General features: G+C 52.3%; 7 protein-coding genes across 7 annotated transcripts; 3 read left to right on the top strand and 4 right to left on the bottom strand.

Annotated features, from left to right (window-relative positions):
- Nucleotides 1-968: 968 nt before the first annotated feature.
- Nucleotides 969-1,657, bottom strand: BGZ61DRAFT_476350 (uncharacterized protein; the record flags this gene model as incomplete). Its single annotated transcript, XM_046248794.1, has 2 exons — nucleotides 969-1,438; nucleotides 1,501-1,657. The coding sequence occupies 2 exons, from the start codon at nucleotides 1,655-1,657 to the stop codon at nucleotides 969-971; spliced, it is 627 nt and encodes a 208-aa protein (XP_046105906.1).
- Nucleotides 1,658-2,819: 1,162 nt separating this feature from the next.
- Nucleotides 2,820-4,716, top strand: BGZ61DRAFT_348676 (uncharacterized protein; the record flags this gene model as incomplete). The annotated part of the gene is made up of 2 exons (XM_046240084.1): nucleotides 2,820-3,845; nucleotides 3,901-4,716. 2 exons carry the CDS (start codon nucleotides 2,820-2,822, stop codon nucleotides 4,714-4,716), a joined length of 1,842 nt encoding a protein of 613 aa, XP_046105905.1.
- A 272-nt stretch (nucleotides 4,717-4,988) lies between these two features.
- On the bottom strand, nucleotides 4,989-5,627 carry BGZ61DRAFT_448709 (mitotic-spindle organizing protein). The gene is made up of 3 exons (XM_046245509.1): nucleotides 5,362-5,627; nucleotides 5,234-5,311; nucleotides 4,989-5,148 (listed from the first exon to the last, which is right to left on the bottom strand). The coding sequence occupies exons 1-3, from the start codon at nucleotides 5,431-5,433 to the stop codon at nucleotides 5,074-5,076; spliced, it is 225 nt and encodes a 74-aa protein (XP_046105904.1). The 5' UTR covers nucleotides 5,434-5,627; the 3' UTR covers nucleotides 4,989-5,073.
- BGZ61DRAFT_448708 (uncharacterized protein) lies at nucleotides 5,622-6,141 on the bottom strand. The gene is made up of 3 exons (XM_046245508.1): nucleotides 6,122-6,141; nucleotides 6,032-6,054; nucleotides 5,622-5,949 (listed from the first exon to the last, which is right to left on the bottom strand). Exon 3 carries the CDS (start codon nucleotides 5,844-5,846, stop codon nucleotides 5,658-5,660), a length of 189 nt encoding a protein of 62 aa, XP_046105903.1. The 5' UTR covers nucleotides 5,847-5,949; nucleotides 6,032-6,054; nucleotides 6,122-6,141; the 3' UTR covers nucleotides 5,622-5,657.
- A 96-nt stretch (nucleotides 6,142-6,237) lies between these two features.
- Nucleotides 6,238-7,070, bottom strand: BGZ61DRAFT_530892 (chromosome segregation protein Spc25-domain-containing protein; the record flags this gene model as incomplete). Its single annotated transcript, XM_046253628.1, has 2 exons — nucleotides 6,238-6,785; nucleotides 6,842-7,070. The coding sequence occupies 2 exons, from the start codon at nucleotides 7,068-7,070 to the stop codon at nucleotides 6,238-6,240; spliced, it is 777 nt and encodes a 258-aa protein (XP_046105902.1).
- A 95-nt stretch (nucleotides 7,071-7,165) lies between these two features.
- On the top strand, nucleotides 7,166-10,976 carry BGZ61DRAFT_387448 (RNA polymerase I-specific transcription-initiation factor-domain-containing protein). Its single transcript, XM_046242762.1, has 3 exons — nucleotides 7,166-7,660; nucleotides 7,714-9,700; nucleotides 9,751-10,976. Exons 1-3 carry the CDS (start codon nucleotides 7,537-7,539, stop codon nucleotides 10,679-10,681), a joined length of 3,042 nt encoding a protein of 1,013 aa, XP_046105901.1. The 5' UTR covers nucleotides 7,166-7,536; the 3' UTR covers nucleotides 10,682-10,976.
- On the top strand, nucleotides 10,900-12,207 carry BGZ61DRAFT_448705 (PITH domain-containing protein). Its single transcript, XM_046245507.1, has 3 exons — nucleotides 10,900-10,923; nucleotides 10,977-11,554; nucleotides 11,670-12,207. Exons 2-3 carry the CDS (start codon nucleotides 11,301-11,303, stop codon nucleotides 12,091-12,093), a joined length of 678 nt encoding a protein of 225 aa, XP_046105900.1. The 5' UTR covers nucleotides 10,900-10,923; nucleotides 10,977-11,300; the 3' UTR covers nucleotides 12,094-12,207.
- The last annotated feature ends 485 nt before the right edge of the window (nucleotides 12,208-12,692 follow it).

Here is a 12,692-nt window from a genome sequence, read left to right as displayed (position 1 = left end):
ATGCCACATATGCTTCAGTGGGCTGTCGGAGCACTAGCACTGTCTAGCAGTACGACTCCCCCGTAGGCCCCCGTAGGCCCCCGTCCGGGTGCTGTCGCCTCAGGAAATCCCACGCGTGGCGTCGATTCTGGGCCAGTCGAAACAATCGAAACACTGCGCCCGCCGTCAGCTCGCCTCCACTATCTTCCAGCCGCAGGGGCTCACTGCTGTAGTGCGCTAGGGAGCTGCGTGGGCCAAGGGGGCGAGGGAGCGCTACCTAGGTAGATCTCCACTAAACATTGGTGGATCTCTCAGCCCTTGAGACCTGTCAGCCTCCTAACATTCTCCGAGCTGGAATTGACGCGAACTGACACGTGCTTCCTCACGTGAGGCAAGGTAAAAATAGCACCAGAGCATTCAATTCATTCTGAGATTTTGGAGAGTTGAGAGAACTGAAGTCTACCATATTGGCGACGGGGTTAATCTCTTGGAATGGGTCATCAATTACAGCCATTTTCTTTGTTGAGTGCCAATCGAATTTTCGTCGGGGCCGATAAATTCGAGTAAATTGATATAACAAGTGTCGTCGGTGTAACATATGGTTCGTGGTCATTTGCCGGAACATGTGTTGCGACTTCAATGCACATGGAACAAGGAGAAATGGTTTCTACCCTCCCATATCGTGGTGGGATTTAAGGCAAATTTCAAGAGAGACATACGAGATGTGGCACCCAAATCAAATATTGCGCTTCTACAAAGGAAAACAGGCACGATAGCAATTGTTAACAAATGTGTAAGCTATGGAAGAGATCGTGGTAGCAATTGAAGGTTCACATGCCTCAACCGCACGAGCCACATTTGCTCACGTCCAAACACACTAGCGAGGCCGAAGATCGCCCTCCCCGCCACGGAAGCACCCACTGAGGCAATCCTTGTAAACCCGGCATGCTCTGATACGAACTCATCACATGTGATTTCCCCATCCAATTTCAGCTTGTTAGAGTATATTCATCGTACGTTCCCTTTAATCCCGTAAAATACCCAATCACCGCAGTAATCTTCAACACTCCATGCGTCACCATTCGTCGAATCGTCATTTGTACCCGGCTTCCTAGAAACTTGGGCCCAGCCCAAAACAGAGGGTAATTGTCGTGCGCGTGCATCACCACAAAGAGGGAGACCAATAAGACGATGCCGCCCCACAGTCCGTCTTCCTTGTCTTTGATACAACTGATAATGTTGCGGAAAAAAACCGTCTTGTCGCCATCATTTGGGTCCGTCCATTCCTTTATCCGGAGGTCGGCATTTCGGGAAGAAGAACCCTCTTCTGTCTCGTCAGCTCGGCCGTACTGGTGGATCACAAATCGCGGGATCGTAATGATGCCGTCTTCGGGGCCAAATACGGCAGTCTTGTCTCCAACCGTGATGAGGGCATGACCCTGCAGTACTTGGACGTATTCTAGTAAATGTGAGCAGAGTTGACTGTCAAAATAACCCAATCACAAGGCACTCCAGACTTACCAGTCTTGTCTTCATGCCAGTGAAGACCGGTTCTGGTTGTAGTGCCGACGCGAAAGACAACGGTTGAAGTTGGGTTGCTCGCCCGACAGTCGGCGAACTCGACACCGCCCTGATCGAGAAATAGCGACGGCTCGTTTCGAGTAATTGATCGTGGCATGGTCAATAATTGCGAATTTTTCGCTCATATTGACGTTGAGCCTCGGTTTATGGCGAGTGTCAAGCTATTTGAATAGCTGTATGGCTACCTTCTGTGAGCAAGAAGTCGCCGACGTTCGTCCGACTCCGAAACCTGCCGGCTGCATGGCAATTTAGTTTGGCTTTCTATCTCACATTGGCCCCCATGCTACTCAGAAATCCGGGACAAGCGTTACGTTGCATGGTAAGCCACGGGAACTTGAGCGTATCGGGTAAGGAACGTTTGTGAGAACAGAATTCACTGGCCGAAACCCGTTGTGCCGATGCCCTCATATGGCCTCGAGAGCAACGCCACATCTGCTGTCTCAAGGCGGCGGCAGGTCGTGACCCACTGGAAGCCCCTTTTGCAGTTGGTTCGTCTCGGTTGAGGAGTATCTTTTCGATCTACATTACTTTTCTCGAATGCCTTTTCTCAGCCGTGTGCTCTGTCCTTGAGGGTATTTTTCCAATCACAACATTGAAAATCGATCGTGTTTGGTCAATTAGCCGTCGTCCGAGTTGGACGTGTGTAATCTCCCTAGCTTCGCATGCACCTCCCACCATTGCAGTTTATTTATTTGCGGTAGTATTATGGTTGAACTAAATGAATCCCTGTTCTGCCTTTGCGAACGTTTCATTCTTACTGTCATGATTGGGAATTTCCAGTCGCACCTCGACAGCTCATTTATCCCAGCACCTAGCCTCAGGGTAGCCCTTGTATGTGGCATGTCACCGGTTCGCCAGGAATCCATCATAAACCCGCGGAAATATAGAACTACAGAACCTCAACAGGCAACTGGGCCCAGTAAATCTACCGAGACCTACCTAGCCTGGGGGCTGAAAGGGGCCCGCTCTGGCTCCGCTACACGGAGGCCTGTTTGTAGTACACCAACGCCTTATGTCATCCACCGCATCTCGTGGCCACTCTCCGGCGACTCAGACCCTCTAGACTTCCAGAACTCTCGTCATCCCGCCCTCATGCTCTCGTGAGGCGTCGAGTTTAGTTTGAACAATCCCCTCCTTTGCCCTCGCTCCTCTCTGTGCGTCTCTCTCGCCCTCTCTTGCTGCCCAGATCTCGGGGATTTCCGACACCCCTGTGTCTTGTCACCCTTGCACCTCTGGCCCTTGCCACCGCCAGGACCCCGATGTCTTCCCTCGTCTCCGACTTTCTCATCAATCCCGTCTTGCGACAAGCCCGCAGATTTTCTGAAATCTCCCGCGCCACTTTCGCTGGCGATGGGGACAAACCCACCGTACATACAGACGACAACGCAGTGAGCAACTCCAGCCACATCGATAACCCCGTCCCCGATTCCACCATCCCCGTCGAATCCCCCCTCCCACGACCCCTCAGCGCCTCGACCCAGGAGATCCGAGTTAGAGTTGAAGAGCCGGCACTGAGACCCGCCATGGCTGATGCACCGCCGACCCGCGACCACATCAGCCTTGCTCTGAGTCCGCGGAGCCCGCGCAAGATCCCCGAGGACGATGGCATGAAGGAGTTGAGGACCAGGATCCATGGCATCAACGCACGTGATATTCCCTCGGAAGAGAAGGCGAAGATGATACATGACACCCTGTTGGAGGGATACCGTGCCTCGAAGACCGACGTGCATATTGCTAAGGTCTTGGAAAGTGACGGGTCCCTAGAGTCAGCGCTTGCCCAGTCGCCCACGTCGAGCCCATTGAAATTCTGGCAGAACCAGTCGGGGGAGCCACTGGATGCTGAGAGGTTCATCCTAAGCGACGAGGACATCAAGCCCACGTACGTTCCGGTAAAGCAACCGAAGCATCACGGCAGTGAAACGCCTGTGATGCCCTCCGAGGTGATACCAGAAACGGACCAACCCCTTGGGTGTCAACACTATGAGCGAAACGTCAAACTTCAATGCTTTACCTGCAAGAAGTGGTACACATGCCGCTTCTGCCATGATGCGAATGAAGACCATAATCTTGTCCGCAGGGAAACCAGAAATATGCTTTGCATGATTTGCGCTACTCCCCAGAAAGCATCTAACGCATGCATCGGCTGTGGCGAAATTGCCGCCCACTACTACTGTAACATCTGCAAGCTCTGGGAGAACCGTCAAAGCAAATCTATCTATCATTGCAACGATTGTGGTATTTGTCGACGAGGCATGGGTCTCGGCAAAGATTTCTTCCACTGCAAGGTGAGACAAGTGTGTCAAATTATATTCATCGATCAGACGGCTAACTGTAACGCAGACCTGTCGTGCATGTATTTCAACATCGATTGAGACCTCTCACAAGTGCATCGAACGATCCACTGATTGCGACTGCCCCATTTGTGGAGAGTACATGTTCACGTCACCACGACCTGTCGTGTTCATGCCTTGCGGTCACAGTATCCACAGAAGATGTTACGAACAGCACATGAAGGTGTCATACAAGTGCCCAATATGCAACAAAAGCCTTACGAACATGGAAAGTCAGTTCCGGAACCTAGATGTGGCTATCCAGAGTCAGCCAATGCCCCCGGAGTTTCGTAACACCACAGCAGTCATTCTGTGTAATGACTGCTCAGGGAAGAGCACAGTTCGCTATCACTGGCTGGGCCTAAAATGCTCCATATGTCGGTCGTACAATACCGTGGAAATGAACATCCATGGGAGGGACTCTGGACAGGCACAGCCGTCCTTGACCGAGGAGGGAGAGCTACCAGCTGATGCTGAGGCAAGCCGCCAAGCTCCAGCATCTGCATCAGGGAATAGGGTCGCCGCCGTAGCAGTGAACAGGCGCAGGCATTCTTCGCACGGCGTCGAGGCTCAGTATCGCGCACCTGACAGGGTGGCACGATCGGTCTCCCCTATCTTCGGTCTAGAAGCCATTAGCGCCCATCTGGCACTAGATGATGAGTCGGACAATGATATCCTAAGGCTTTGGAGGGGTCGCGGGCTGAATGATGAGACATCAACCAGCGACGAGGAGTCTGAATCAGATGACGACACTGATGGCCCCTCTGATGCCGAAGATGACGACGACGACGACGACAACGAGATTATGCTTATTGGGCATCGATAAGCAAATACGAGCTCACAGGCTCCAATTATGCCAACGGAAGCATGGAGACCTATTTGGCACTGGGAGGGACTCATTACGCAAGGAGTTTGAAGGATCTGGAATTTGGCGGCGATATTAGTTTTGGGTTACTTAATTTTGTGTACCGGTATAGTTTCCTTGGGTTATGCTTGGACGGAGTTTTTGGAACGTTTGGGACCTTTACTGTTGGATCGAAGGGCGTGGCAAAAGTGATATGCTTCCTATCTAGCATGGACATGATATATTAATGCAATACTCCTGTAAACTCCAGATTGCCTTGGCTTGGTTCATTTAAGAGATTGCATAATTGTCAGTTTTCCTCCAGCATCCGCACTGACATCACCGCCGTCTCGCGGCGGCGGCGGCATTGTGCTCCACCTCTTGAGCCTCGCCTCTCAGTTCCTTGATAACTTGCTAGAAGCAGCGAAAATGAGCCACTCAATTCAGATCTCCTCGGGTTTTCAAAATAGCAAAAAGGACCAGCCGCGGGTAAACTCACCGCCAGGGCTTCAGGATTAACGCCACGCTCAATCATAGAGATGCAGATAGACAGAGTGCGGCGGTCAAGTTCGCAGTTCTAGATAGCGTTAGGTCAGCGCAGGGACGGCGCGTGAGGGAGTAACGAACGAGGATAGTAGAGATCTCGTGGAGGATGTCCACGGCTTGTTGCGCCGCGGCGTGTTTGTCGGCCTCGGGCATGATGGCGCGCGGTGTGTTGGAGTGGGTTGTAAGAGGAAGATCAAGGTGATACTCGGTTGGTTAGGGAAGTGGAGGTGGGGTTGGAGGAGAGTGGTGGGGGAGACGCGGTTGGTGGACGCGTTGATTAAAGAGCCGCCACCACCCGAGTGGGTGATCCTGACATTCACACTGATCACTCACCAGGTTAACGAGTTTATTGAAAGTTGGCGGGAGAGAACTATTAACTACGTATCAATACTCAACGACAGGCAGAAAGGGCCAAAGCTGTGTTGTGCTAGGTTTCGATCAACCATTGATCTATTCCCTTCTTGTACGAGATGCATGCACCCGATCATCAGGTTGTGATTAGGCACTCCAGTGATCAGAGCCCTACTAAACTGCCCCAAAAGTCTGGAACGCAAGGCGAATGGCATATTGTTAAAATATTGGAGATCATACGACAACCAAGTAAACACAAGACTATTGCCGTGGGGCGTCAGTTAGAGCAACACGTGTAAAGTTGTCATTGGTGCCGACCTATTCGGTTGATGGTGAGGAATGAACTGAGAATCAAACAAATTACTTGAGAGTTGATTTTACACTTGTGCGGGGAGCATACTTTATTGACATATCAGATCACCTCTTGTTCCAATTAGTAGTGAATTTACAAGCACCTTAAAGATGCGCATAGGCAAGACACTTCACATACCAGTCGGGGAATTAATTAGGGGGTTGACAAATCGCCAACTGGCTTCAAGATGTATGAAGCTGTTGATTGTATCGCGGTATCAAAAGAAGATTACTAAAAGATAGAAACTCTTGCAATCAAGACTTCACTGCCTCCACAAACAACTCCCTCATTCCTTTGAGGAGCACCACCAGCTCTCTCGATTCGTTCACCCGATCCAGAACCCGCTCAACCTTTTCTCTCTCCAGCTTCGGTCGACAGTGCTTAACGTCGTAGTCGCGAGAGCTAGTGACAAGTTCGAACCACGCCTCCCGCTCCCAATTCTTCTCGTCGATATGTGTGTAAACAAACTTGAGCCGGTCGTCGTGACCCGCGCCTTCGATCTTCAGGCAGAGGTTGGTGATCCAGAAGTCTAGCTCCGGTACGTTAAATCGTGACTGGGCCTCCTGCTGCTGTGCGTGCGAGCGCTGCGCTGCAAGTCGCGCGTCGATCTCGGCCTGGGTCTGGGCGATCTGCGCCTTGAGGCTGTCGCGCGTGGCAAGGTGGTTGTCGCGCTGTGAAGCGAAGGAGTTGATAGCAGCCTCCATCTCCCGGGTCTCGGCCTCTTCCTTCTCGACAGTCTGTTGGTGTGACGATGTCTTGACTTGGATGATCTCGATATCTCTCTTCTTCATTCGTTGATCCTCTGGGAAATAATAGTCAGCATGCTGTCGCATCATCATCAACCCAGACGTCGCATACCTTGAAGTTCTGCGACATTCATGCGGAATTGGTTGCGATCCTCCAAGACGCGCTTGCGACCCTGCTCGATGAATGCATCGAACTTGGCGGTAAACTTGGTCATGCGGTCGCGCAGGTCGTCGAAGCCGAAGTTGATGTTGGGCAGTGTGTCCGCGATAGAGGGGCCAGCAGGCACCATGGTCTGGCGGCTGAGGCTTGCGGAAAGCGAGGGCTCGAAAGCGGTAGCCATTTTTTCTCGACGGTTGGATTGCGGTATGATGCTGGTCGTGCGATGGGTTATGGTGCGAGTGCGTTTCTAGATGTTTTGCGCAGCCTTGGTGGGATGTGTTTCCTTGTATTTACACATGAAAGTCGCGTTGCTCGGCCGACCCGCAACTGTGGCGCACGCCTGCTGCACCGCCACGTGTGGGTGTCGCGGTGCTGCTCGCTGCGCAAAGCCAAAATGCTTCACTCTCCGGCAAGGCCAATGCGGCGCTACTACGCTCCACCAACTCTTACCGACTCAAATATGCTGGCGTCTTGACCTTTAGACTCACGCCATACTATTCATTCAGTTCATTTAGGATGCCATCATAAATCTTCCTTGCTATCCTCTCCGCTTTGAGATCCCTTTGCGCTCCTCCCGGGCCGCCTCGCCATGAAGAAAGGAATCTCGATCAACCTTTTGTCGCATTGGAAATCATTGCTCGGCCCAAATGGCTGAGCCACGGCGACTTACGGACCTAATCCACGGTCACGTAGGAAGCTTAACATATCTTCCTTCGAGGGATGCACGATCGCAACCAGGAGTTCTTCACACCAGTCGCATCACATCGAACGGTGAGTTTCCTTCCTTCACACAGCGCAAAGCAATCACTGAAATCTGTTCTCAGCACCACATTTCAACGTGATAGGCTCCTCAGCTGAGCTGTATCCTCCATCAAGAAGACCAGTCCCTGAGGCATCTTCAAGTTTGTGGCAGGAACGCCGGACGCAAAAGCGATGGCTTCTTCAGGCTCACCCCGAAGCCTTCATGGGCAACTCTGCACTCCAGGGTCTCTTAGAAGAAAATATGAATCGCTTTCAGAAATTCGAAGGTGAAACAAACGACAAGCCATTGCTTGCTATTGGTCAAATGACCAACGTTCGAGATCCTTCCCGAGTCTCAGGCGCGCGGATGCTCGCAGCGGCGACAGGGGAGTCTGGCGAACTTCTACGACTAGCTCGAATCGACGAGTCGAAATGGCAATGGGGAAAGCACAATGACGTGGCCTTGAACCTATCGGTCATTGATCCTGACGATCCTGATGAGGAGGCGTTCTGGATCAGCGATGGCCTGACCATCTCACAGGTCAAGTTTGCGACGAGTCTCACCAGATATGACACTGTACGTTGGCTTTTGGTACAGAAGCAAACATCGACTGCGATCCTTCAGCCTGAGTACCACAAAGTTCCGGTGATTCAGAAGGAGCCGATCGAGCTGAGTGATCAGCAACGGCCATCCCGAATTGACCCGAACCCAGCAGTGACACTGTCCCACAAACAAACAGGTGGCAATGCACACACGGACGTCGCTTTCAATCCAGGTGTCAAGGGACAGGCACCACAATTGGCCATCATCGATGAGTGCGGATACTGGAGTGTCTGGGATGTCCTGGGAACCAGCACCTTTGGGAAGAACACCATGCGTCTCTCGATCAATAAATGCGGACACATATCAGAAGGTTTCTTGAATGAGATACCCACCACTCCAGCATTCCCAGCCGAAAAGCATGGTCTTCTCTTTGTGGGAACTGCTGAGGTTGACAGCTTTTGGAACGATCTGTCCCAGGACTCCGAGGAAGCTGGCGGTTTCGCATCTCGTTCGCAGCATATTCTACTTTGGAATCGTGAGAAGTTTGAAGTTGTGGACCTTGTGTCGAAAATGGCCCTTCCCAAGCTGCCGAACTTCAAGACAGCCAAAGCAACGCCGGATTGGATACTTGATATTCAGGTCAGCCCGGTCAACCAAAACCACGTCTTTGTCCTGTCGATGCGATGCCTCTACTGGATTGATTTGTTCTCATCCAAAACAGAAGAGGAAGCATCGTCGCGACCATCAATCCTGATTGCCTGTCCCCATTTAATAGATGGGGAGGGGCTAAGAATGACCACCTGCCGGGCTTCCGAGAAGAGAGACCAAGGCGCCGCTATGGTGTTCACCTATTCTCCGAAGCTTAGACAGACGCATGCTTATTGGTTTGGGCATGCTACAGAGCAAGGTCTTCCACAATGGCATCGCCAGATACTTACCCTGCCCCACGATAACGACCCTACACACGTTGGCCCTGAGATTCAGTCCCTCGAAATCCATCCTGCTACCTTGACTCCATTGGGGAGCCAGGCTAGTGGTCCAGGGTCCAACTACCATCGTAACGGGGTTCATTTCTACCAGGGGAGTATCCTTGGAAAAGATCTAAGTGTGCGGTACTGCATATTCGCTTCCGTCCTGGATCAGAGTATCGACGTGACCCTTCCTACAACCCGAATTGGACGGACAAAGTCCGATGAAGCGCAACGTTGGAAGAGAAAACGAAAGAACTTTCTTCGTCATATGGGAACTACGTTTGTGCTCCCAGATGGCATCACTGAGGCTCATCTGGACTCACTTGTGCGACCGAATCCCCGTTCAAGTATGCCCTTGGGCCTCGGTGACTCGACAGTTGCGCTGGGCGAACGTCCCATTCAGTTAAAGTTTGATACCCTCTGCCAAGCACTCCAGGGAGCTATTGTGAGTGCTGCGGGCAATCCCCAACGTGACATCTCCTCGGCGTTGCTCTCTGCCGTTCATGAAACAATCGAAAACGGGTTGGCGATTGGGAAACTTTCACTTACCACATGGTATGTTAATTCCAGGTTCAAAATAGTTCCCATTTGCTAAACTTCTACAGGAAAGAAATCGAGGAAGATCTAGGATCACTAGATCAAGGTGCAGGAGACGATGCTGCACAGAATGATATGCTTGATCTGTTTCTCAAAGACGACGGAGAGACTGTTGTCACGCAGCTTGGAAGACGCTCCCGAAATGAATCCCTGGGATCGTTTGTCAGCTTGTCACAGCTCACCCAGTCCTTCTCGGGTCTCTGGCTGGAACCTCTTGAGGGGAGGTTATCAGAGGAAAGCGAGGAAGCAAGACGAGGTTGGGTGGCAGACCTCGCTAGGGAGTGCTTTTTGGCTACTTCTGGAGTCATGGTTCAAGACACCGCGCTCTTAGGAGCCGGCCATGACAATGCTGTGAATAGTCAGCAGAATCGGTTCGACTCAGTCCCCATCAAGTCCTCTCAGTCACTCCCTTCTAGCATCCCGTCATCACCTGTTAGCACCACCTCAGTCAGCACTAATGATGCCGCGATTCGGCGGCTACAGCTGCTGTCGCCGTCCATCATATCCGAGAAAATGGCATCCGCACATACATCCAGTGTTCTCTCATACTGGCCGAAAGAACGCGGTATTGGTACGGACGACTACGTATCCAGTGTTGCGGTGGCGAGTGACAAAAAGTTTGATGTGGCACGGCAACGACTACATAAAATCGAGACGAGGCGCAAGGCCCATGCGGAGAAGTACAAGCCCTCGGCCTTCAGGAGACAGGGCGCATCGCAGCTTGGACGCCGAAAGGATGACGGCCTTGAGCTGCCACAACAACGGATGCCGGTGCAGGCGCCGGCGATGCAGGCCATGTCGAGTCAACAGCGAGTTCCAGAATCAGCACAAAGCATGGGCTTGCCTGGCCCATCAGTAACAATGAGCCAGCCGGTCTCAGGCATGTTTGGAGATCGCAAGAAGGTTAAGAAAGCGAAGAAGAGGAGTGGATTCAGGTGAAGAAGTTCACATCATAGGAGACGGGTTTGGATTCAAGCAAAGAAAGTCTCTACAGGTTCCCCAAGAACCTGAAGGCGACATTCCTAGTTGGACAATGGCGACTCCGCGCGCCCAGTTCCTACATAGAGTTGGATTGCTGGTTAAATCAACCTAATATTAATACACCAGGCATTCAAGTCACTTACAATGCTTCATAAAGCCAGACCCAATATTTTTTTGCCTTGACGCAGTTTCTGGTCGTTCTGTGGTGATACCAGTTAGCTCTGTAGACGTTGAACTCTGCCGAGTAACGCACATAGTCTATCAAATCAAGGCATAAATGGAACATGTTCACTAAGAGCATGTACGACCTCGAATTCGGAGGCTACAGAGTCGATAAATTTGTGGTGCAGGTTGGGTCTCCTTGTGGTGAGTGCTGCCGTGTGTCGGAGCTGATCCGGCCCGCTACCCGCAAACGTCATTACTCACAGCAGTGTCTCCCTTGCACCACTTACAAAGCAACCAAGTACAATCCAACTACTCGCATCACGGTCGACTCTCCTGTTTCATCAAATTCCCGGGAGTCCTTTACAAAAGCATCGCTCATACAGACACGCTTCTTCAGCACCGGCCAGAAGAAATGTCTCATTGTCACGACGAGCACGAGGGCCACGGCCACGGGCATGACCACCATGAGCATGACCACTCTGACGACATCACGCCCGCGGTGCAGTTCTCGCTGTACAGCCAGATCAACTTCGACCGTGTCATCACCCTCAACGAGGCGCAGCGGGACGTGGGCCAGGCGGTGGTGAAGAAGACCTGGCAGGAGAGACTGAGCGTCGAGCCCGAGTTGGCGAGCGACGTGGATGAGCAGCTCCTCATGACGGTGCCGTAGGTGTTTTCCGGGCGTTATTTCTGATTCTCTAGGAGCCTCGTTTTCTACTTGGATGCTCCTCCGTGCGAGGAGATGGACCCCGCAACCACTGACATGGACGTTTTCACTCAGATTCACGGCGCAAATCAAGCTCCACTCCATCCTCATCCGCACATCTCCCTCGGCCAGCGCGCCCAAGACGCTGCACGTCTTCATCAACCGCGACGACCTCGACTTCGCGGCGGCCGAGGAGTCGGACCCCGTGCAGACGCTGGAGCTCTCGCAGACGGGCGAGCTGCAGGAGATCCCTGTGCGGCGCGCGCTGTTCGGCAAGGTGCAGCAGCTGGTGCTCTTCTTCCCGGACAACTTCGGCGACGGCGACGAGGACGTCACGCGCATCTCGTATCTCGGCTTCAAGGGCGAGTGGACCCAGCTCGGCCGCGCGCCGACGAACATCTTGTACGAGGCTGCGGCACAGCCTGGCGATCACAAGATCAAGGGGACGGGCATTAACCAGCTGGGAAGTGGAATTGGCGGGCGAGGGCCGGGCATCTAAAGATTCTAAAGGACCTCAAATGAATTCAAACGGTTGATATACCAACAAGGCTCAGTCTCAGGTAAATTAACCATACATGAGCACGTATCTCAATTCTCGTCAATTAACCACCGTCTATTGCATCGAGCTGGTACCAGTGACACTTGGGTGTACAAAAGCACTCCCTGACAGGCTGAGAGTGTCCTTTCCCGTCAGCCCAAATCAAGACAGGGAATATTAACCGACTGCCGTCTTCATATAGGACCGTCCATCGCCTCGTTGTTTCAGAGAGTGCCACAAGCGGTGTTTGCGGGAGAGGCGACGGGCCTCGACCTTCTGTGTCCCCATCCCTCTTCAAGATCGGCGTGTGCAGCATTAGCTCCTAACTAATGCGCCTCGCAGGAGTCTGTAGAACCCGACGTTGACTTGTGGTGGTTGTGCACTTGTGTCTGGATACGGACGTGCTGAATTTTCGTACTGTGATCAGCGCGGCGAGATTCTGGTCCTGTATGAGTTGTGTCTAGAGTACCGGAGAAGTTAGAACACCGACTTCCTGATCTTCTGGCAACACTCTCTGGTTATCAATTCAGAGGATTCCCATGCAAAAAGCAACCATCCAG

This window comes from Ilyonectria robusta, assembly GCF_021365365.1.
Source record: "Ilyonectria robusta strain PMI_751 chromosome Unknown BGZ61scaffold_7, whole genome shotgun sequence".
Taxonomy (NCBI): Eukaryota; Fungi; Ascomycota; class Sordariomycetes; order Hypocreales; family Nectriaceae; genus Ilyonectria; species Ilyonectria robusta.
Note: the sequence above shows the minus strand (reverse complement) of the source record. Positions and strands in the feature narration are given on the sequence as shown.